The 25,406-nt window shown below is 39.8% G+C and overlaps 1 protein-coding gene across 8 annotated transcripts; it reads left to right on the top strand.

The window, feature by feature from the left end:
- Positions 1-567: 567 nt before the first annotated feature.
- On the top strand, positions 568-23,568 carry map7b (microtubule-associated protein 7b). 8 transcript variants are annotated; one of them, XM_028040234.1, is made up of 19 exons: positions 568-703; positions 12,132-12,278; positions 12,407-12,484; positions 12,951-13,114; positions 13,736-13,853; positions 14,505-14,615; positions 15,447-15,542; positions 17,574-17,693; positions 19,200-19,372; positions 19,937-20,076; positions 20,229-20,476; positions 20,555-20,705; positions 20,792-20,960; positions 21,360-21,464; positions 21,552-21,602; positions 21,685-21,709; positions 21,803-21,920; positions 22,030-22,214; positions 22,685-23,568. In XM_028040234.1, the coding sequence occupies exons 1-19, from the start codon at positions 658-660 to the stop codon at positions 22,693-22,695; spliced, it is 2,256 nt and encodes a 751-aa protein (XP_027896035.1). In that variant the 5' UTR covers positions 568-657; the 3' UTR covers positions 22,696-23,568. The 8 variants fall into 8 exon arrangements, 6 of the variants coding, with proteins under 6 accessions (XP_027896035.1, XP_027896037.1, XP_027896031.1 ...); XM_028040230.1 differs by lacking the exon at positions 568-703 and adding an exon at positions 5,158-5,363; XM_028040231.1 differs by lacking the exon at positions 568-703 and adding an exon at positions 5,160-5,363 and having other exon boundaries at positions 19,224-19,372.
- Positions 23,569-25,406: the final 1,838 nt, after the last annotated feature.

Here is a 25,406-nt window from a genome sequence, read left to right as displayed (position 1 = left end):
AGTATGTTATGTATTTTGTTAGGATTTCATGCGACATGGGCTCAAACTCTTCCTGCAGCCCATATCAAGAAGCACGCAGGTAAGGTGTGTTGACAACATGGCTGCTTTCGGCCTCTGAATCCGTGAATGTGGTTTGTTCACGGATTCAAACAGATGGGTATCATCTGTATGAACCACAACTGAAACAAACTGAAATTTAACATGGTTTCCCCATGTTAAATTCGAATTGCTTTCTGAAATCACTTCTACTAGTCACCAGATGGCGCCCTCATACATTGTGCGTTTAATCCAGAACTATTTCACCAGGGCCCTTTTCTTATAAAAATGTCTGCAAACCCCCTGGGTAAAGATGATGTCCCTTAGATTTTTCTTCATTTACAGTAAATCGTGTATACGTCTCACCAATCCAAGTGTCAGAAAGCGTATACGCGCAATAACATAAATCATTTCAAATATTTTTCTCTACAGAAAGCTAAACTGTAATGGTTTTTATGTGTATTTATTATTTCTAAGAAGCACAACTTTTCTTGGTGGGGTAGAGTTGGAATGATGAGCCCGTACCTGTCCGTGGGAGGGGCCCGACTCACCGCAGCCCTGTGTAGGGATCAGGTCCCTCTGGTTCCTGCTGCTGATCCCTCTCAGCTGACGTCAGGAGAAATGGCGGAGCAGGATGGCAGCGACACCTCTCCTCCGGAGTCCCAAGGTGAGCTCTAATACCGAGGCGACTCTTAATTCCTATGAATAATTTTAACTTGCAGACATTCCGTCTGAGCTGTGACGCGGCGCTCACTTGAGCCCCTCTGGTGTTTTTCCCCCTCGTTGATTTAAACTCTAATTTATAAACAAACTCGGGTTCCCCGCCGGTCCGTCACGGGTATGGGATTATCTGTCAACCAACTCACCCAACCGGTTGCTTTACTTTAGCTTGCCTTTAACTCGAGCCGCTTTTCTTCACACCACTCTTTAGTTGTTCATTTGTCTTTGCTGTTGAACGACATTGTGAGTCCCTCTTGACAAACACCTGTTGCTGACATTTTGTCAGCTGGTCTCCGTCAGGGCTTCTTCCCTCGATGTGTGACAGGTGGATTAATGGATAAACGGAGGTTTGTTATTCTGGAGACTTGATGTAGAAAGAAAAAAAAAACAACTTTAAATTTGGCTTATTGATAAACTTACCACTGTCTGAGAAATGAAATGAAATGAAATTGTTCCTTAGTCCGGTGTAACTATGTTCTTTTAGCATCTATTAGTAGCATTATACCAAAAGATTAATCAAAGTATAAATAATTGCTCGTGTGAGTGAATTTTAGTTTATAGGAAAGAAGTTATGTTGAACGTTTATCTCTTATTACTTGAAACTAAATAAGAGAGAAACTTTTTTCCCCCACATGTAGCCACACCCCTCAGTCTAATAGGGATTGAGCAGGTGCTTGTTATCTATTGTTAGTGTACTACCTGCTGTGACTCCATGACTGGGATTTGTCATTTGTCTTCCGTCGTGTGTTGTGTCATGACTTTTTCTGTTTGGACGGACTTGCAAATGAAGATTAGCGTGTCATTTTACAGCATGAATCACTTTCAGTCAATTTCTATTTTTAACTATTAGTGCAGTATTTTGGCAACAAAATAAACAATTTATAAACATATACATTGAGAAGTATGAGAAGTTAAAACGAATAAAGGGCAATAAATCAATTTTGTAAATTTTGCTGTTTTGTTTATATGCTTGCCATTATGATCTTAAATTTATGTGAAAGTATAGCTGTTACTTGTATTCCTAACCTTTTATTCACAGACAGTCTTAATCTGTCTGTGAATAAAATGATTTGCTGTTTTCGGTCATTACAAATAATGTCCAATCAAGTAGGCATGTTCTGGTTTCCTGTATCGAGGAATACCAGGTTTTAAAAACTTATGGTTCCCGGATTACTAAATGTCTCACAACACAGTGGTCACTATACTTTGTCTTTGCATACAAGAAAAAAAAGTGTCTCTCAATATTTTTGGCTGCAAAGACCCCGATACTCTGATAGTGATGCTATTGAAACAAACAAAAGCATGCAGGTGGCAGCATCATGCTGTGGAGATGTCCCCAATCACTCTAACTAAGGTGACATTATGTTAAAGCAGTAATTGAAAAAGCCAAGAGCAGCTTGTTTGTTAGATTGTTGTCTAGTATTAGAATAATAAATGGTGTGCATATTATAAAAAATATAATAATTCATGCTTTGCTAATTTAGCAGAACAAGGAATATGTGTTTCTTCTTTGTTTTAAAATAAATGAATTGGATTATTACTAGTTGCATTTGTAAATATGGTGAGTCCATAAAGCTGTGGTATTTTTACCCAATCATTGTACCGTGAAAACTTCAGACTGCCTCATACTCACTGTAACAACTGTAGAACTGTAACAACAACAAGTTTTTACTCTGAATGCCGCCCTAAAGCCTACGCCCCGACGCTATGAATAGGCATTCAGTGTTGGCTTAAGCATAATTAGTTTTAGTTCTAAAAGTCAATACATTAATGCCAGGGAAGTGTAGTTTCTCCACTACACTTTCCTTTCTCCAACACACCTGAATCATATTAATGGCCTCATTTCCTTTCGTTAATATGACTAAGATTATATGAATGATACAACTGAATGATGTTCTGATGAGAAAATTCAGCTATTTGATACAAATGTGTTGGAGAGGAGGTGGATCTAAAAGTTGCAAGATAGAATTTAAATTCTGTGTTTGTTTTCTGTTGTTGTGTCTTGTCTTTAAAGAATTTTTTGGGTACTATTGGCTTTTATTTGACCGTAATTAGACAGGGAGGGGGCAGAGAGAAGTGGGGAAAGACATGCAGCAAAGGCATCGAGGATGGGAGTTAAAATCGGGATGGCCCGTCAAGGCCTATAGCCTCTGTATGGAAAAGGGAAATGGTGCATGAGAAAATATTTGTTTTCACTCTTTGCATCTCTCCATCCTCCCTTTCTTCCTTAAAAACATACTTCCCTTTGCCCCTCCTTATTTCCTTCCTTCCTGGTGCCTTGCCTACCTGCCTTGTGCCCCAACACCTTTTCCTTTCTTCAACATATTCTTCTTTTCATCTTGTTTCTTTTGTTGAGCTTATCTTTGCCCTACACCTGTTTTGTATCTATCCTTCCCTTCATCCTTCATTTGTCTTATTCCAACTTACTTGTGCTGTACCTTCTTTCTTTTCTTCCTTTTCTGCCTTTCCTCTTTGCCTAAGTTTTTCTGTTCCCTTCTCCTCATTTTACTCATTCAAGCCCTTCCTTCTTTCTTTCCTTCCTTGAGTCCTAACACACTTCTTCCTTCTGTCCTTTTCTGTCCCCTTATTTCATTGTGTTAACCCTGTTTTCTTCCTTGTGTGCTTTCCTCTTTCTTTCATTTAGTCCTTCCTGTCTTTCAGTTTCTAGTTGCCGACTTATACCATATTCACTGTAGGAATATTAGATATACATTTTTGTTAACTGTAATATCCCAGTATCAATACATCCACTCTCAATAATAAACTTCATTTACCTTTTTCATGTAAAAATCCTATTCGTACTGGTGCTTTATTGCCACACTGAATATGAGTGAGAAGGGTGTGTTGCAGAGCCTATCACGTTAAAGTCAGGTGTAGGCTTACAGCACTGCTGTGTCCTGTGGGGACAAAGATCAGATTGCTCGTCCATGATTGTGTTTGTGCAGCACATGCTCTCTGAGGAGATGAGGCTGCAACTATTGGCCTGAATTCCTTTATATTGTTATTACTGGAAAACGTTCCTTTAAAAGAGATATTAAATGAATAGCCCCAATGACAAACTATTCATTAAGCATTTTGACTTCACAAATGTATAAAGTGTTCACAGTCATTAAAACATTTCACATTTTGCCTTGTTATTGCTATAAATGTTTGTTTTATATATTAAGATTATATGTGAGTAGCAGCAAACTGGTGCATAATTGTGAAGTCGAAAGAAAAGCTATGTTTTTTGGGTTGTTTTTTAAAAAAATAATGAATAAAAATCTGAAATAAAAAAATACATGTAGATTGGGGAACCCAGAGTTAATACTTCTTAAAACCATCTTTGGATTTTTTTTTCAGTAGCATTGACAACAACAACAAAAATGTTTTTATTTATTAAGTTTGCTCGCTTATTTGTTTGTTTGTTTTTTTGGGTGTGGGAGAATATATCAGAAGCGGTTGGCACTCTGAGTTTTAAGGGAACATCAAAGAACAGGTTGAATATACACACATCAATTGAGCATAACTTGCTACCAGAAACCAGCCCATATAAAAATAATATGATTTCTCTTTAAGTGGAGACGGTGGGTGGAGCCATAAACCATGTGCTCTCTGGACTCCTTCCAAAGCAATGGCTCCAGTACTGCATTATTTGACTTCGAGAGGGAGCATCAGCAATTGTGCTTCTTTGCTCTGACGTCCACCTGTCAAACTCCTACTTTTGCACTGTGTCACTGGTCCATGTGCTGCTGTTGTCAGGGAAACCCATTACGTTGTGCCGGCTCACCTTCCACTACTGGAGCTGCACTGAATATTTTATCGACTCTCCTGACCTCTTTTTATCCTCCTAGTCCCTGTATGCGCACATCTTCGTACAGTACAAGGAATTGCTATGTGATGTAATTCTCCTGGCAGATTTGCAGATAAGAACTAGTGGGGGGACTATAAAGACGGGAGGTGGGGGTGTATGTGAAGACAGCAGATGCAGCATCCTCCTGAGGAATGCAGGAGTCACTTGTGCAGTTCTTACAGACCTCTGCGGAGCCACTCTTGTGGATTAAGTCTTCTTTTCTATGCCACACCACCAGAGCTCATCCTCATCCTCACTCTCTCTGCTCGCTGGTCCTCTGAGCTGCTCTGTTTGTCTGCTTCCCCTTCCTTCCTCTGCATTGCACTGGGTTTATTCTTGACTCATCATTTTTTGCCTTTCTTTGGCTGTCCTCAAAATTACTTTATTTTTGTATCATCTGAAAATCTTTTTAGAATTAAAATAGCTTGTTTAACATGGTTGCGGGTATTTATCTGTAAGAGACCTACATCTTCCTAAAGAAGAGCGCTGTTAGGGGTGACCCTGACCTCCAAAGTCCTCTGGAACAGTTTCCTATCTCCTTTGGGTGGGGTGGGATGGGCAGAGCTCAGGTGAGTTAGCCTGGGGGCTCAAGCGGTTGCAACAGGGCAGGCGATGCCGGATGGGAAAGCAGGAGGAGGTGGAGGAAGTGGATCACCCAGAGACAAGTGGAAGCTAAGGAAGAGAGGCAGCCGGCTGACGATTCAACCGCTCTTTACCATCACTGAGGAAGAGGAGGTACAGAGACGGAGGGAGGCTGGCAGGAAAAAGAAACGAGGTATGAAGGAAAGTAGACTGACGGGTGTCCAATGTGACCGTGCAAGTTTGAGCGTGCATTAATGTATCTAAATTAAGGGCATTATCTGGGACAAAGAGTTTATAATTGAACTGAGGAAACTTTGAGCATTCTCCAGAGAATCGGCGCTGCAGATGCTCTGAAAATGTGACGCACCAAAGATTTGCGGACTTCTTTTTTTCTTTTTACTGTATGGCTCATTACATATTTATACTTGACAGTAAAATATCTTGCTGCACTTTGCTTTATGGGGTTTGGATTAGCCTGCGCTTTGCAGACACCATTGGTGCACAGGGTCTGTGATGATGGACACTTTTGTTTGTGCAAGAAAGAAAATTAGCTGAGCCTGCAAGATTGGGTCAAGACAAGGACAGCAGAGATGAGAGCGGAGGTGCAGTGTGCTTCACACGTGTATGCGATGGTAATGCGTTTGTAAGCAAAGAGGTCTGTCAACACCCCACACGGGACTGCACCCCATACGACTGCAGTCACAGCAGTAAGAAATGTGCAGTGCTGGGACTTTCTCTTAAAATTGGCAGGTCTTCAAAAGTTAAGTATTTCTGGTAATATTTTTAGGAAGAGGTTGGAATTACAGCTTTTACTTGTTTCTGGTCACAAGATACCGTAACTGACAATAGTATATAGGCCTAGAACTAACGCATCACCCTGAACATGATATTACCACTGTCAAACATGATGGTTGCAGAATTATTCTATAGGGAGGCTTTTTGTTAAATAGCACTGCTTATAAGAAGATGAACTGAACTAAATGCGCAGACCTACATTTGGTTAAGAATGTACAGCAAAACCTTTTGCTTGTTTTTCACTGACTCCATCCTTTGACTGAGCTGATCTATTTTTCAACTAAAATGGTCTTTCCATGTTACAACTATGAACAATTTTGCTTTCCCAATAAAATACACTGTAGTTTGAGGGTGAAACATGACAAAAATGTGTAAAACCACAAAGTTACATTTTTTTTTAATACGTATTATGTGTTTTAACTGGAAGGAACAGCTGAAAATTTTGATTCATTGTATTTTGACTGTTTAACTTGCTTTGCAAATATTTTCCCTGAAAATTATCAGATGAAGTAATATTGCCTTTAACTCGAGTCACAAACTTTGTGGACAATTCAAAAGTATAATATGGTAGCCTCTGAGAAATCTCTTGACAAAAGTAAGATGGCACACTTTTTGTTTTTGCGTAAATATTGCTGTTTGTGAGGACCTAGCAGACATTTGTACGTCCAATGCAGCTTGGAGCACAAAATTATAAAAACCTTTCGTCCAGACTTGAATGCCCATTCCAGAGCTATAAAGGAATATTCTCAACCCTGCCCCCTTTGCCGCTCCGGTGTTTGGAGGTTACAGTTTGGCTTAGCATTAGCAGCAGCTAATCCTCTCAGGCTGCAGAGAAGGAAGGAGCTGCACACTGTGCCTGACTGTTATCCACTGGCCTGGACGGCAGAGCATTAATCGCCAACTCTGACCATTTAATCTGACTGGCGATGAATGCAGATAGACTGGGGGGGAGGGTGTGCAGACCGACAGACAACGAGCGGAGGAGGAGGGAGGGCCAGATTAAACAGTCACACTCTCGCTTATATCTCACTTTGTGTAGCACATATTCATGCAAAGCGCATAAACACACACACATGCACACACAGACAAAAGGATGGGGACTGGCGAGTCAACAGCGGTGACACCAACTGACCTCGCTCATTTTCTAAATCTAATTTAGGAAAAGTGGGATGGAGGAGTTTTCCTTTTGGCTTCTACCTGGACTGTGGACTTTGTATTTGAGCTCAGATTCTGCCGGGAAGAATGTTTTCAGGAAGTAGGAACCCTGCTGCCGACCCTGTGATTAATCTAGTTGAAGTGGACAGACCAGGCAGGGTCAGAGGTCCCACGTTTGGATTAATACATCTGACATTATGAACAACTCAGGTAAAACCTTGTGCCTTGCCCAACTGGAGGAACTGTATTAAATAAAATTGTATTGTATTTTGATCAATCAATAGATGAAGATAAGAACTGTGGAAAAGAGGAGTCAAAGGGCATAAGATTGGGCTTTATTATGGTCAGAAGTCAAAGAAGGTACTTTGACTGTATCTTTTACTGTGCGTTATGCTTTTAGTTCACCAAAATCTCATTACCATCTGGAGATTTTTGTACTTATATTCTGTACAATATCATATTTTGGCAGGGGAAAAAACTTTTATCTCCAAAAATTTAACTCTTCATGAAATGAACACATCTTCTATATGTACATGAATGCTGTCTGGCTAAAGTCATGTGCTATTTTAGTTATTTTCAGCTGATTTTTATCACTGAAACCACAGACAGATATGAAGGATGATAAATACAGTTGATTATCACGAGAAAACAAAAGTAAAATTGGAGATGCACAGCAGAAATGTCCTTTTCACCACTTAAGTTGTCAGTTTAAACATCTTCAAACACAAACCACCATCTTCCAGTTTCTGAGAAGCCCTCCCTTTTCATGCTTTGTAATGTAGTTCATTACTTAACCCACATAGTTGAATGTTTAAAAAAAAAAATGTTGGAAGCTTAAGAGCAGCATGACAGGTGGACCTGGTTACAGGACTCCTCTATTGTGAGCAGGTTCAATTACACTGCATAGCAGGTTTAATGTGTTTGCGAATGGTGTTAAACAGCAGGCGAGTGTGCACAAGCAAATACACTTTGAGCTATCTGAGGTTCGTTGATTCAGTGACCTTTGCAACAGAAGGATGCTTGTGAGATGCACAGAAAGGACACGGCTACGCTGAAAGTATAGCAGATCAGTGGAGAGGTTATTGCGACTGATTGTTTTTAAAATATACTATTTGTACCAACAGTTTGATTTTATTATTATTATTATTATTATTATTATTATTATTATCACTTGTTTGATATGAAGTACCCATCACTTGTTTTTTGGTTTTCCAAGATCTGGTTTCTGAGATAAATACTCTCTCTCTTCCCAGCTACTCTGCCATGAAATACTCCAGCACTTTTGGTTGTTGGTTTTTCACTACATGGTTCAAGTTTGAAGCAGAAATGTACGGCAGTGTTTGGATTGATGTTTAAATCTTTCATTTTAATGGACAATATTGCTTCATATTAAGGGGATAAATTGGAAAATGATATTGCCCAATATTGCAATGACAATATCAAATCACTGCAGTATATAAAACATATGGGAAAATAAAATAGAGCACAGAAAAAATTGTATTTCTACACCCTACGGTCTGTCTCTGTCTGAAATGTCCATTCATTCATCCACTGTCTGATCTTTTTTCTTTCAGACTTTATGTTTAAAGCCAAACTTTGCAGTAAATTCACATAATTTATTTTGTATTTTCACATAAAAATTGTATTAAGAACTGAAGTATGTAAAAGTATGAAATTTTCTCAGGAATACATTGTGGGGACACACTGTATGATTATTTATGTATCTCCTCTTTTTTTCTTTCTGTTCAATAATCAGTCTATAAACTTTTAACCAGTTGATGACAAAATCAGGTTTGAACATTTAGAGCAGTGAATTATTTCAACTGGCTAAAGTATGTTCTATAGGTGCATAATAGCTGAATTAATGGGACTAGGATGTCACATCCAAATCCTACACTTAGTATGAAGACACTTTTGTAACTCATTAAATATGTATTTACTTCAACATAGTCTCATTTTTTGAGCTTGTGCTTGTTCACATATATATTTGATAGCCTCTATGTAGCTTTCTTTTGGGCGATGCACACTGCTTCCGAACTTAGCTTTGTGCATTTGTTTTAACAACAGCAGAGTGGGGAATAAAGCACCTCACACTACTGAGCATCCTGTTCTGCATGCTGCACTCAAAATACAGTTTATTTAAGCTTTCACTTCTTGGTGGATCCATTCACACAAACTCCACTATATTTGGTGTTAGTGTTTTCAAATCGCCTTGAGATACTCTCAACTTGCTTTTTGTCTTCAGACAAAGAATATGTGGTCTCTGTTGGCACAAATGAATGGAAATTAGCACAGCGTATGATGCATAAAAACAGAGGAAGCTTTTTGTCTTGGTTTATTGCAAAGCTAAAGGACCTACTGAAGTAGCCTAACTATTATAATAAGTAATTGTGGACTTTAACATTGACAACATTCAGCTCTTTCATACTGCAGTCTATTGTGTTGAATTATATCTGAATTCTGCTGGCCAAGAATAAGGTGGGTTATTCCTGACATCTATTCAGGAGAAGGTCAAAGTAAAGACGCACCAATCAGGCGGTCAGAGGCAAACAATAAAAATCAGCTACTACATTTTGGCAATATATGCTTTGATGGATCGTTTGAGATAATGCAATGCCTTAATTTGTGCTAGATTCAAAACTCTACCAATGAACTGGTAGCATATTTTTCCATTTGATGTTTTAGCATCAGAATTGGTAGCTCAAACCTCAAAGGAAACTAGACATTGTCAATAAGAAAGGACCCAATCAGTTAGTTCAGACAAGATTAATGTTTTGCCCTCTCTTAAGTTACTCTATATAACAGACATATTTTTGGACATCTTTTAAGGATTCCTCTTTAACTCTCTAGATATACATTTCATAAATTTCTCACTAGAAGAAATCCTTTGAGGACAGACTCTAAAATGAGATCAACAGGTTTTATCTCATCTGATTCTGACTTTTCCTGGATGAGTTACGGGAATAAAGAGCTGGGGAAAGTTGGCTATGAGGGAGCATATTTGAATGGGACATTGAACAAGGTTTATTCAAAGCTTTGGGAATCAAAACAAGTTGCCAGTTGTGATGGAGTGCTGCCCCCCCCCTACGTGATGTTGACCTCAGAAACGCAAATATATATTCTCTTGCACATTTTTTTCTAATGTCATGCCAAGCTCATAATGAGGAGCTTCTAGACAAATATCAAGTTAAATATTGAGCTGCGGGAAATGATCCTTTCCTTTTTGAACCGATCTTTTATTTGAGGAAACTGATTTTCAGGTGCGAACAAAGTCCTGGTGCTGCCTTTCTTGTTGTAACAATAGTCATTATGGCCACATCTACCTGAGGCAATGCAGACCTGTGAATGCTTGTGTACACACCTCTGCAGCTGCCCCATACACGGTGACATACAATACTCAGTCAACTATGACCTGATGTCTTTTCTCAACTCTTTTTTTTAAGTTTGTGTAAAACTCTTAAGCCTGCTGTGGATGGAGTCAGCGACGTCAGATGCATGAAAGTACACAAGAAATTGAGAATCTGGAGTTTTAAATAGACATTTTGTCTAACCTTAGACACCGGTGGAGTCAGATATGAAATATGTACTTTGCTCCTCTTTTGTTTTGTGGGTAATTGCTAAACAAGCTGTGATGTTGCTGAAAAGATAGGAAGCCCACATGAGTGTTGAAGTGTATTATTTTAGTTAGGCTTGAAAGAATTGTGACATTTTGCCTCTTCCACACAAATTTCTGTTTAATTATTCTAGTTATATTTGTACATAACCCTGTTTTTGTCTTCTTAATTTACTAATGGCACTAATATTACAACTCAAAGGGTTGTTTTAGTGCTTTGATTTAAAATGCATTTTAGCACATTTTAAATAAAGCTTTGTTTCCAAATGGCTAAAATTAAGAGCTAAGTCCCCGTGGAGCCAATAGAACCAGTAATCAATAGCTCAGCTCTATGAAAAGTGAACATTGGTGATAACAAAAAAATATGAATATGAATGTTTTTTTTCCTACCAGGAAACTATTACTGTTACTATGTAACAGAAACCGCAGACCCACTCTTAGTCTCCTTTTATTCAGACAGTTCATAAGATGTGCTTGTTTTAACAAATCTTAGATTTATTGCTGCAAGCATGTTCCAGACATATAAACACACCTCTCTTTTGTTTGGACCTTTGCACTATAATGCAGCTAAAGTATGGCTTGGGTGTATTAGAAAACAGCATGCATGGAGTTTTCATGCTCTCATGTAAACTCCATGCAGAAAGACCCCATGTGGGAATTTGAATGCAGGACTTTTCTTTCCTTTTATTTTGGTTTCAAGAGTATGCATATCTCACAATGAACATGAAGTTTTTTTTTTGCTTTCTGTGATATACATAAACAATTAGAATTGATAGATTAGACCTAAGTGAAAATTAAAAATTGTCCAAGAAAAGCAAAGTACATCTCTATTTAAGAGAGATATTTTATCAAGATTTCTGACCTTGGTATTCAGGATTATGGCATGCATGTCTCTACCATTGTACTATGATAATTCACAACTCATGAAATCTGACTGAAGATTATCAATAATTCCTATTAATGATTTGTTAAGCAAATTCCATTTGGACAAGTCTACTACCATGATAGATGCTTAGTGAGAACCATTACACCGGAAACACTCATTACTATATCAATAGTGTAATGAACCAGAAAATCCTGTCATTCTGGTCCTTTCAAATGTAAAAACACTATTGAAATCTTCTTAAATCACTTCAGTACCTACACTGCAGGGATGCAGTTACTGTTGTAATAAATCTCAAATTTAGAGTCGGATGAAAAACATCATCCTGTGGGGAATAATGCTGACTGTAATTTGGAGGTAAAACTTTTATGCCTGGGGGAGATTTTTCCATGTTGGACCAATTCATCTCCACTTGTGACTTTTTGTTTTCATGGCCCTGATGTATCCTAGGGTTTTTTTCCCCCTATCTCAGTCTTTTTGCTCAGTGTTTGATGCCAATCTGTTTTTCTTCTCAGCATCTTACTCCCAGTATAGGTCTGAGGATTGTCGAGGGTCTTCAGCCTCTGGGCAGACCTACTCCCCCACTGGGACACCTATACCCCCTCCCATTCCTAATCGGACCACCAGCAAAAACACAAGTAGTTATGCTGCTACCAAAACAGGTAACTCATTTAAAATAAATGCCTTTTACTGAAAAACAACTGCCAGTTTCTGCTGTTTTTTGTTGTTGTTTTTGTTGTACCCCTTTGAAGGGAAGACTTGCTAATAGTACTAGTAAACTGTGCTGCAGACTCGTTGCTCTTTAACAAGATTGATGAGAGACAGAGGCTGGCCCGTGAGCGCAGGGAGGAGCAGGAAAAACAGAATGGTGAGTACTCTTTATCTTCATGTGTTTGAAAGGCATTCAGAGGAAAATTTATGTTTTAAGGCAACTTAAAGCGAATCTGTGGCTGTTCTTTTTTATTCTGTCCTGACATTTTGTGGCTGAACTTGGTTGGCAGCTGTGAAGTGCCGGTTTCCCTGGATGTTACATAAAAATCCAGGGTGAACCCAGGCATCCAGTTGCCATGGATTTTACCTTACATAACACAGCAGTCCATCAGGCAGGTGTTAGGAAAGCTGAAAAGTCAAAAGCAGTTTGTTACACATGCTGATCATGTTTTACATAGGTCAAAGATCTGACTTCATATAAGGATTTACTTTGTGCTGGAAGTTACAGCATTCTCACAGGAAGTGCAGTTGACCCTTCTTGTTGATATGTGCATGCATGAGTATGTGTGTGAATTTAATTATGCAAGTCAAATTCCAACTTGTTTGTGCGTACGTGCATGCAGTTGCCAAGGAGGCCCAGTGGCAGGCGCGCGAGGAGAGAGCGAGGCAGCACTATGAGAAACAGTTGGAGGAGAGGAAGAAAAAACTGGAAGACCAGCGGATAAAAGAGGAGAAAAGAAGGGCTGCTGTGGAGGAGAAGCGAAGGCAAAAACAAGAGGAGGACCGGGTATACACCTGTTTTGTTTTGTATGCTTGACAAGCCTCATCTGAGAGTAATAAAAGATAACAACCATGATGGAGGGCTCATAAGTTATAAAAAACTGCAATGTTATGAATATTTTTTGACATCAGATCCGATCTGTTTGGATAAATTAAGTTCAACAAATGATATACGTACTTTCATCCATTAATTGTGTATACTTGCTTGACCTTGTAGGATTATAGTGGGGAATGCAGATAGGGCTAGAAAAAAATCTCTGAAAATTGTCCTGGCCAAGTTTTCTGGCATTTAGCAAATATAAATAATTTCGGTTATTCTAACTTACCTACAACAAGACAAGTATGAGAAAGAATATGTTTGTATCTTTTTATTTGGTGTATTTAATCTTCTGATTTCAACTGTACAGACTGGGCTTCAAGTTTTTTTTATATTTCAGCAATGCTCCACATACATGCTGAATCTGAAATTTAAATTGTAACACTTTTCACAGGGGCTTTTATTGCTCAGACTCACCCCTTCAAAAACGCTTTCTTCACTATCAGAGAGACTGAAGAGATTATATTGAGCTTGTTCAAAGCCTAAGAAGTTGCCACATTGAGGATTTTCTCTTTGTTGTTCTGACTGAAGGTGCGTCATGAGGCAGTGATACGCCGCACGCTGGAGCGGAGCCAGAAAACCAGGCCGAAGCAAAACCGCTGGTCCTGGGGAGGAGCGCTGCACACCAACACTCCAAGCATAACAGCTGGTACTGAAGCACATTCATACCCGCAAAGGCCCTGTACAAACACATCAAGTCTGCCACAGAAATCACAAATTTTTCCAGCCGCCTCAGCTTGTCAGAATTGTTCTGCCATGTTTAGTTTTGCACTTTTCAGGTTCGCTGCCTTCTGTTGTTACTGCATACTCACACCCTTCTCCACCTTCCCTGTCTTTCTCTCTTTCATTCTCATGTTCAACTTCTCTCTGACTCATTCCCATCCTCTATCTCGTCTTTGCTCTTTCTTGGTTCAGGTTTTGTGGAGTCTGCTTTCCTCTGTCCACTCGACCTTGCTGGACTGGAGCACATGCAAAGTGCTTTCAGTTTCTACCGCAGATACGGATTGACGTCCCACTGTGAATATTATAGCTCTGTGTCAGTTAGCTGGCTAGTTTTAGAGCACTAGTACTAGCACACATGTAGACTGATGTGGGTGACATCGTTACTATTTGGTTAGCAGCCCACCACGTTACCCAAAGTTGTATCGCAAAGACACAATATTTCCATTTAGCACTAATTCATTTATTTTTTAGGAGTTGGTAGTTTTCCAGTTCTAACCTAAATTAATGAATGTATAGGGTCAGGTCTCACTTCCTTTTGTTTCCTATCATTAATATATTTTTCTCATTTTGATTCTAGATGCTGACAGAAGGTCGGTGTCCACCGTGAATTTATCCAAACACACGGAATCCATCATTACCAAGCGCCTCTCCTCCTCGTCTGCCACACTGCTGCACTCGCCAGACAGAGGTAATGGAAATAACGACATGCACATGTCACCTCCTTATATCTTTGTCTCCTTTTTATTTATTATTTATTATTTTAATTCCTTTCACACTTGTTGTTGGGATGTTCCATAAGACTTTTAGCTGAGGGTTGGATTGTGCTAAATCTTTTTTGTGAAGGCTAATAAGAATATTTGGCTTGCTGTTAGTGTACAGAAATTATGATGGGAATTGGAATTTATTGAGTGTTACTTTGTCAAAGTTAGCATAGATTCATTCAGCACAAAGTTGTTGTTGTTTTTTTTATATATATTCATTTATCTCAGGCCATGTACACACACAGCTGGATCTTTATAAAAACAAATATCTCTTCCACATTGTTTTCAAAAATAATATTGCACACATGGGATCAGTAACAGTGTATTGGAATGTAAGTTAAAACATAAGACGATGTCAATTGGGAATTGTGTTGAAGCAAGTTTGTAGAAATATTTTGTGCATTATTTGTCGCAGACTGTAATGCATGAGGCCATACATTTCCATTTTTCTATGTAAACACACAAACACAGAGCTTTCTCTTTGGTTGGCACTTTCATAAATAATCTCTTTTAGTGGTATTAGGCAGAGTTTCGTGTGGATGAAAGACCAAAACATGTACAAATGTATTTGTTTTCCCAGATATACATGCCTCAGATAGTTGTTTACAGTAGCACCATACTTTTTGGACAGGTTGGGGAACATTGCTCGTGTTGTCTAACTCTTGGTGGTGTTTCTTAAACTGTTTGTTTTTTACTATCTTTTCTTGTGCAAAGTTTGAAACATCATGTATCCTTTGATGTTTATATGTTGCTGACAGGCTTACAGATGAGAACAGCTTCCACGCCTGTAATAAGCAAAGCTCAGTCCAAACCCCGCCTACATCAGGGGAAGACCACCCAGCACAAAAACACAGGTTTCATTAAGGGCACTTTTGACTTCTTATGTTATGATGCACCGAGCAGAAAAGATCATGGGCTGAAACCTGCGAATGAAAGTAAAAAGAGATATTTCCTTTGAATTTAAACAATGGACATCTGCATTCTGATTGCAGATTATGCTTAAATTACGACTCACAACAGTTCACTATATTATGAATGAGTACATGCTTACACTGGAGTATTTAATCACTAGGATTGGGCTCCAACGTAACCCTTTTCTATAATCCTCTGTAGGATAATCCTGTTTTTTATGGGAATGCTATATATGCATCATGGCTAAAAAAATGGCATGTTCTATATTATCAAGCTTTCTTACCTGTTAATTCCATTTAAAATCTTCTTCAATACCTCAATTGCTATACCAAAAAGAAAGAAAACAATAACTAGGCATAATTAAAAATTATATATATACTATAATTTTTTTAACCATGCATTGAGTATTCATTCCTTCAGTTTTCAGCTTATTGTTATCTTTTACTTGCATACTTATGAAAAGTATTTTCCCCATTACATTACTTATAATGTACTTCATATTTTATATAGCTAAGAAAATTTAATATCAATCAAAGATAAACTGAGCAAATATAAAAAGCATTTTTTATGTGGTAATTCATTTATTAAGGACAAAAGTTATCAAAACCAACCTGCCTGACATATAGAGTCAAGAAATTACTTAAATATACCACAGGTCAATAAGATTTAAATGACATGTTATACCCCATGACATTAAATACATTTAAAGATTGATATATCTTTATATCTATCAGTCTAAAAAGGGAATAATAGTAAAAGCCAACAGGTGGCCGGACTACCAAAATTGTTCCAAGAGCACATCATTGACTTATCTTGGAGGTCATAAAAGAAATTAAAACATCTGCAAGCCCATCTTGCTTCAGTTTGAGAAAGTGACCATGACTTGCCAAGAAGAAAGAAATTAGGCAAAAATAGAACCTTTGGAGAAGGTGAAAACCAACTATGGCCAAATAACTCAAAGTAATTAACTTCCTGAAGAACGTTTTGGAAAAATAGTCCATGGACTGATGGAACAAGATCGTGATCGGGAGCACATCAGCAAGTCCACTGTTAAGATTTTGAAGTGGCTTCAGATTTAATCCTGTTGAGATGCTGTGTCGAGATGTTAAACAAGTTCTTAAAATTCTGCAAACAGTGGCTCAAAATTCCTCCATTTATTACCAACACTCAATGACAGCTTTTGCCTCCAAGGTGGGCAGAACCATTATAGCGGTCGATTTCTTTTTCACATAGGGGCAGGTTGGTTTGTATAGACTTTTTTTCCTAAAATTTGAGTTCTCTTCAGGTGTTCACTCTGAGTACAAATTGAAATTTGTCTTATTTTGTCCTTAATAAATGAAATCATGTTCTAAAAACTGAATTTTGCCTTTACTCAGGTTATCTTTGTCTGACGTTGAAATGTGCTTGATCTATTGAAGTGTGCCAAGACAATGAAAACCAAAAGTACTCTGGGGTGAAAGTACTTTTTCAGAGCATTGAATAAGGTCCAAGCCAGCCCTGCCGCACTGCATGTTTTGCCTGATGTTGTGTTAAAGTGGGTAAACGGATTATCATGAACATTATTTATATGCGTGTTCCCAGTGAGCAGTCGGGGAGTTATGGTCAGATATTTAAACTGGTTGTATAAAATCTTGGAAAGTCTGGTTTTGTCATTTGATGCTGCATTATGATATTTTTATGCTGCAGCCTTCTGTTATTGCTCCCCTACTCTCATCTTGCCTTTTGTGTGCAGTTCACTTCAAGGTGTTCGCTTCGTCTGATAATTACCAGTTTAATGCAACTTAATGCACGCAATGGGGTGTCCATTTTTTAAACTTGACTTCTGTTCACCTCTCACTTTTGGATAAATAAAGGGAAGCTGTGCTGGGCCTGCGAATGGTTTATAATCTGCTTTGACTGCTTGGGCTGATAAGTGAGTAGGTAATAGTTTTAGCTCTTATCAAAGCTCAGGTGTTACATGCGTCTGTGTTCAGGACTCCGCCGCCTTCCGCTGACGCCATGGGAGAGCAGCATGGTGAACCGACTACAGCAGCCAACACACTCATACCTGGCCCGGAGCCGTAGCGCCATGAGCTTGTCTGGAGAACAGTCAGGTAATACACAGTCCAGTCCATGGTGCTTTCATTCTGGGGTGTTTGGTTATCCTAAATTTGATGAAAGACTTTTAACAATCACTCACAAATCTTCACCTGTCCAGTAGAAATAAGTAATAATATTTCAACAGAGTCTCTTGACTCTGTTTTCAATGTTAATAAGATTTGAGCGGACTTAAAGCATTACACTGTCCCAAACTGCCTTTACCAGCCTGTATCAGGCACCCAAAGCTCACTGTTGGTCACCACACACACACACACACGTAAACAAACACACGCAATGAAGCAGACCACAAGGTCCTGGTGTCTAAGCTGTTTAGGAAGTATTTACCCATTGACAGCGCTGGCTGCTCCTCCTGTCTCCATAGCAAAACGTTGGCAAGGCTACTGTGTGAACTTTGTAGAACTTTACATTTTACAATAATCGTATATTATTTTTAATACGTGTTTTTTTTTTCATGTTGAAAACTACAAATTTCATAAAGAATTATGAAATAAAATGAAGCTCCATAAAAGGTTAAAGACAGTGATTCTAAACCTGGGTTCACCAAAGAGCTTGATATAGTGTTAATCCATTCAGTCTATGCCCAGGCATAACAGGCTATTGGACTTCATGTGTGGGTAGTTTTCTCAAAAGCCCTGCATTTCTGAACAGAGCAAGCTCACAAAGGATTGTGCATTGGCCACCAAGCAGTCACCATGTGGGTTGTTTACCAGAAAACAAGATAGATTTTTTTTTGGTGAGGAACATCTGACATAGCCAATTATGTCTTTTATTTCTTACAAATTTATGTATGTTCATTGTACCAATTTTAATAGGAAATAAATATATCCAATAGCGAGATCAATTAGAAAGATATTGATCTACATATAACTACTACGTGCTCTGGGTTCTCCATATGCATGTGGTAAAGTTCCTTGTTTTCGTAAGAAAGGAGGTACTAAGGAAAATATTTTGGGAAGTAATGGGCTAAAGTCTTCACCTATGTTCACCTGCAGACTTAAATAAAGTTTATTCTGTCTATTTTTCACATTGTTCTTTGTCCTGACATTAGACACAATGTGTAAATGTGCACTTTAGCTTTTTGTTCATGTTGTAGTTTTTGCATATGTTCTATGTTTGGTGTTGCGTCTAATGTGTAATACTGACTAGCTTGTCCTGATTGAATAATAAACTAAATATGTTTCCCTCTTCGGGGTGTTTCTTGTGTTAGGTAATGTATGTATATATGTTGCGCTTCTACTAATCTGTAGCACTAACAGCTTCTTTCTCTTCTGCTTTCTTACTACCAAACATCACCTTTTCATTCCTTTTACCCCATGTTTGACCTCCCTAAATGCATGGCTTTATTCATACCATTCACCTAACTTCCTTTATACTTCCACCTTTAATTCTGAACTTTATTTTTATGTGCCTTTTTGCCAAATCTTTCCTGGTGTCCCACAAATTCCCACACTGTTCCAAATCATACCTGCTCCCTCCCACCTTGTGCATCATCACTGTAGCCATGCCTGTGTGTCCTCGCTCAGTTTCCTGCCACCCCATGGGCGCCGTGTCATTCAAGACCCTGCAGGCCCAAGTGCTCCCTCACTGTCGCAGCCAGGACAGGAACCTGAGCAGAGAGAAAGCTTTGCCGGCCTCCGCCACCGCTCGTAGAAGGACCACAGGAACTATGCAGGTATGGAAGGAATATTTCCTAGCACAAATGTTTTTCAAACGGTCACAGATTCTCAGTTGGAATCAGGGCTGGGTTTTGACTGGTCTGGCATAACACATGGGAAGGTTTTGATATAAATTGACAATTGCTTTGTACAGTTTGGGTTTCTGAAAAGAGCATCTTGCCAGCATAATGCTGCCACCATCTTGCTTCATCACAGGGATGTGTCGGACCTCTAGGACTCTTCTTTAATCCTTCCTTTTCTCACCTGTCCTTTTAGATGGATAGATGAGAGTTAAGGAGGTTGGATAAATATCTATGTCACAGACTTCAATTTTATATTTGTGGAAAACTTGAAAACCATGCATCATTTCCTTCTGCCTCACATTGATGGTCTTCTTTGTTTTTGTCACAATGTTTTCATTTGGTGTGCAACTACCCCAAACTTTTTATTTTATGCTGAGTAAGACATAATTACTTTAGCATGGTATTGTACCAATTTGCTTAGATACTGAGGGAACAAAAAGCAACAAAGAAATGTATGTTAATATTTTTTATCATTGCATCTTTAAAAATCTGTATAAGCATAAGGACCGTGACAGCGTCAGGAAGTCTTGGAGCAACCTGTCCCTTCCACTGGCTCCTGTTCTGACGTTACCTCCCAATAAGTCCACCATTTCTTTAGGCAAAAAGTCCAACAAAGCCACACCACCCTCTGCTGGCAGGTAGATGAATCTATTGTTCTCTCCAAAACAAATATGAAGCTTGAATAATAAAATTTATTGAATAATATAACTTTATTTCAATAAAGCTTGAATAAAGTTCTTGTTTTGACTTTATCTTCTAATATAACATTTTTATTCTCGTTTGCTCACAGACCTCCACAGAAAACACTGGGACGTCCCCCAACTCCCAAGCTGCTTAAATCTCCAGTTTCAGATGATCCCGGAAACCTTCGTCCTGTCAGAATCACACCTGAGCACTCTCAACCCTCAACGCCGACAGCAGCTCCGAAGGAAGAAGAAGAAGAAGAGGAAAAAGGGAAGATTTTCAGTCCTCCTCAACCCAGACCTCAGCCACTGGGTGAGAACAATCCCCCGAGTGAGGCACCAGCTGAAGTCAACGGTCAGTCATAAAGATACAGAAGTAAATCATGCTGGAAGGATGTATTTTTTCCAACAATTATTTTATGATGTTTTCTAGAGTTTACAAGCAGTCCTCCAACTCAGAAACCTTCAGCTGGTACCACAGATCCAGAGGAGGCCAGTCGGATCCTGACCGAAAACCGGCGGCTGGCCCGGGAGCAGAGGGAGAGAGAGGAGGAGGAGCGGAGGCAACAAGAGGAGCAGGCGAGGTACGAAGGCCCTTTGAGGACATCTGGTGGTGCCACCAATGATGTAGGTTGACTTGCATCAACGTCATTTGTTTCTCTCCGCTCAGATTAGCAAAGGAGGAGATGGCCCGCCGTAAAGCGGAAGAGCGAGCGAAGAGAGAAGAGGAGGCCCAGCGTCTGGCAGAGGAGAGGAGAAGGCAGGAGGAGGAGGAGAGAAAGGCTGAGGAGGAGAGGCTTCAGAGGGAGAGAGAAGAGGCAGAGAGACTCCAGAAACAGGTCAAAGGACACAGCAACCTTTTTTTTTTTTTGTTCCATGATTATAAGTACTTTTATATGTATGAAAACGCAGCATTTAGTTTATCAAAAATATATATATATTATTTATGATCAATTAAGACTATATTTTACACAGAAATGTCATGTCATGACTTGCATAGTAATTGGGAAACCGAAATTTTTCCCAAAACATTAAATGTCACAATTGCAAGCAAAAATAAAAAAGACACAAATTAGGAGAGAATAGCTTTAATCTTCAATAATATCATCATCTGAGTATTTTCCATTAATGTTTTCATTGCGTGATTTTCTGTTATTGTTCTGATTCAGTGAGATTTACTTGTTGGTGCTAAATTTAGCTGAGCTCTGTCTCAATGCTTGTCTCCGTGTTTGGATTAGAAAGAGGAGGAGGAGTCTCGATTGAGGGAGGAGGCAGAGCGACTGAGGCAGGAGAGGGAGAAGCACTTTCAGAAGGAAGAAGCAGAACGATTGGAGAGAAAAAAGGTGACGTCTTCAAACACTAATAAATAATCCATCCAACAATCATCCATGTTTTTGAATTAAATTCTCTCCTTTCTTTACCTCCTGCAGCGTCTTGAGGAGATCATGAAGAGAACCAGACGCTCAGACACATCTGATAAGGTAAAAGCACATATTGGTTAAAAACCGAAAACGCACCTAAGACACCTTTCAAAATGTTTATTCTCATTTCCCTCATCTCCAGAAAGTCAGGACCGGAGACAGCGCAGGTAACACGATACACCTCTCTTCTCCCAAAAATACCTCTCCTCTGTTGTTAAAGTGAAGGATGCTACTGATAGCTACTGTACTTGTTCCATCAGTGAGCTCTGGTTCTCCTGCAGCACCTGCAGCCAACGTGCCTCAGACAAACAGCAACAGTCGCCAACCTGACCTCAGCCCACAACCCAGCACCACTCCTCTGAGCCGCCCTGACCAGAGGTGGTGTACAGCGCAAACAAATCACACCGCTTCGCTTCTATCCTGTTTATTACAGCGCTGATGGCAACATTTTTAAAATATTTTTTTACTTCCACTCTGTTTTTGACAGGGAGAACGGGGAGTTCGAAGAGGTGATCTCGCTGCCTTCACATTCCAGGTTGTCTCCTCCTGAAGGAGAGGAGCAGCAGGAGACGGAGGAAGAGGAGAGTAAAGTTTCTGTCGTAGCCTTCATGGAGAACGGTCTTCTAAAGTCTCTGAGTGCAGTTGAAGATATATCAGCCCAGCAGGGACCAGGTCAATGAGACTTATATTGCATATCTATTGTCTTGTTATACTACCTTCAGTTGGATATGTGTCATGTTATGTGTACACTCAGCCTCACAATAAAAATATGTGAATGTTGGTGCTTGTGGATAATTCCAAGCAGACAGGTTTGACAAAAATTACACCAGATTTTACACTGTTTTCCTACACAAATGTTGCACTCATCCAATATAACTGTAGGTGGTATTAGATCATGTTGTCTGGTACAAAGTGCATAAAACTATTAATATTCAAGATAACTTATGCAAGAAACAGATGACAAAATTGGACTGTAAATGTATTGTGCAGGACTGTTCAATTGTATATGTGTGTGTACAGGAAACACTTGTTCTTTCAGGAAAAAAAAAAATACTTTATTCCTTCATATTTTTAGGTCAGTGAGTTATATTGCATTTATTTATTTGCTCTTATTCCTTTGCCTTTTCTTTTGTGAAATTCAGATGTAGCCTGATGCCTCTTTGGAACGTGACGACTCCACAGCCACGGAGACAGGAGAAGCACTCGGAAGGAGGCAGAGAATCATGGAGCTGTGAAGACTGAACCAAAGGAGAGATTAGCAGCACCATATTTATATTCTCTTTCTCCTCTGGACAAAAACGCCATTGCCATGTCCCAAAACCGATGTCTCCAAAGAACTCCAAAAAGAAAGACATCCATTCCAAGAGAAGTGTCTTTTCCTTTAGGAAACTCAGGCAAAGAGCTCATTTTCTCGGTGACAGTTGGTCATATCTTCTTGTTCCCGCCCAGTTCTCCAATGCTCCAAAATCACAATACAACTTCAACTCCTGAGATTGAGTGAAGAAAAATTTATTAATCTTGTAAACTGAGATTACCTTTTCAGTCTCCAACCATGATACTTGAAGCGTTTTCGTTGTAGATGTTCTTTAACCTAGTTTTCAGCATCTGCAATGTGAAAGAAAAAAAGAGACTGATGCATTTTTTGTGTAGCTTCAGCATTTTTGGTTGAATCAGTACAAAATTGATGGTATAATGGCACTACGTTATATAGAGTCTACCTGGAAATGTCACATAATGCAATGTATTCTGTCTACAGTGTTTAAAACTAGAGGTTGTAAGATTGAGGCCAGGATGATTGATTGAGTATTACAAACTTTAGTTTCAGTAATTATTAAAACAATATTTTGGTTTTTTTAGGCAACAGAGAAATAGGGCATAAACTTCTGATTTCTGTTTAACTTTATTTAATTGCTGTACAGATAAAATGTGATTCTTCTAGTTGCCTGTGTCCTTTTTTTTTCTTCATAAATTTGCTTTGGGTTGAAGCCATTATTGAAGCCTTTTTATAGTTAAAACTCAGCCAAAGCTGTATCCTACAACTTGGCCCGGAGTACTGGAAGAGATTTACTTTTTCTTTAGCTGGACAGTGTTGGAAGCTGAGTTTTGTTCGGCCTAAGACGGCTCAAAATGACTTGAAATAATTTACATCTGATACTGAATCAAACAAATTAATAATTTTCAGGAATTGATGCTGCTAATTGTGAAGTTGTGTTGCCTTGCTGCGTTGCGGTTGTGTAGGGCGACAGTTTCTACACTGAGTTGAAGGTGAATCTGCATTCCTGAGTTTTGGCATTTGCAGCCAAACTCTCCCATGTCTTCCTTTTGATGCAAACATCTGAAGCCAGATTAAATGCTCTGTCCCCACTGTAAGCAGCTTCTCATACATTTTTCACTCAGCTTTTGATGCTACGCTTTCCTGGGTGAATGTGTTGATACAACTAGTAGCAATATGTACTAGTTGTGAGCAGGAGGTTTCTACCAGCTGGACTGTTAACATCATGTTGACTACCTATGTTTGTAAATATTACCAAGTAGAAATTTTCTGAAAGACCATAAAGATGGCGGCGCGTGTAAACGCTGCGGCTCGGAGCTCCCGTGTTTTCATTTTTTTTAGCCTGTTTTTATTGATGTCTTCGCTCAACACACTACTGGAAGCCGTTACAACTTACAGCAGATTAGAACTGTGGGACATAGGAACACAGTTTGGACTTCACACACCCACCAAGCTGGACTTTATTCCTCCAGAGCTGCTACGAACACCTGGGACTATGATCATTCCCCCCATGCTGCCAAGGCGACGGAGGAGGCAGCGCAAACAAAAGAGGGGTAAGAGAGCCGGCGTACGGGCTAGGCTACAAGCTAGCCCTCATAAACCGGCCCTCCCCAGCCTCTTCCTCGCCAATGCCAGGTCCCTCGTCAACAAAATCGACGAGATGCGACTCCGGATTACTTCTCGCCGGATGGACAGCTGTGTGACTGTTGTCACAGAGACCTGGCTGGAGGATAACATCCCGGACGCAGCGGTGGAGATAACGGGGCGCGCTCTGTTCCGGGCGGATCGGACTGCAGCTTCGGGTAAGGGCAGAGGCGGAGGTTTGGCATTGTATGTACACAATGCCTGGTGTACAGCCACACACTCTGTCGGAGCATTCTGCTCTCCTGACTTGGAATATCTGGCGGTGAAATGCAGACCCTTCAAGTTGGTGAGAGAACTCTCGTCCATTGTGATCGTGGCCGTCTACATACCACCGAGGGCTAATGCTAAGCTAGCATTAGAGGAGCTGTACTGCCTGATCAGCGTGCAGATGAACTCCAACCCGGAGGCGGCCGTGATTGTGGCGGGGGACTTTAATCACGTGGAACTGAAGGCTGTGTTTCCCAAATTCCACAAATCCATAAACTTTCCCACCAGAGACAATAACATTTTGGACCAGGTCTACTGCAATATCCCCGGAGCCTACAAGGCTGTAGCAGCTCCACATCTGGGCATGTCTGACCACATCTCAGTGGAGCTGATTCCTGTCTACAAGCCTCTGGCCTGCAGAACTAAGCCGACCACCAGAATAGTTCAGGTCTGGACTGAGGAGGCCTCCTCTGCACTTCAGGACTGCTTTGAGCATACAGACTGGAGTGTGTTCAGGGACGGCGCAGACTTGGAGGAATACTCATCGTCCGTTCTGTCCTATGTTCAGTTCTGCACCGACGCTGTCCTCCCTGTTAAGACCATAAAAGTGTTTCCAAACCAGAAACCATGGCTGGACAGCACAGTACGGGCCCTGCTGAAAGCCCGGGATGCTGCCTACAGGTCTGGAGACAGGTTGGCTTATAGCAGGGCCCGGTCGGAACTGAAAAAAGGTATTAAGC

Source organism: Xiphophorus couchianus, chromosome 15 (genome assembly GCF_001444195.1).
Source record: "Xiphophorus couchianus chromosome 15, X_couchianus-1.0, whole genome shotgun sequence".
Taxonomy (NCBI): Eukaryota; Metazoa; Chordata; class Actinopteri; order Cyprinodontiformes; family Poeciliidae; genus Xiphophorus; species Xiphophorus couchianus.
Note: the sequence above shows the minus strand (reverse complement) of the source record. Positions and strands in the feature narration are given on the sequence as shown.

Excerpts from the sequence above, each read along its gene's own strand:
- map7b (XM_028040230.1), top strand. The coding sequence starts at position 5,201 with ATGCCGGATGGGAAAGCAGGAGGAGGTGGAGGAAGTGGATCACCCAGA. Across the intron at positions 12,279-12,406 it reads TTATGCTGCTACCAAAACAG|ACTCGTTGCTCTTTAACAAG; the intron begins GTAACTCATTTA and ends ACTGTGCTGCAG. Across the intron at positions 12,485-12,950 it reads GGAGCAGGAAAAACAGAATG|TTGCCAAGGAGGCCCAGTGG; the intron begins GTGAGTACTCTT and ends ACGTGCATGCAG.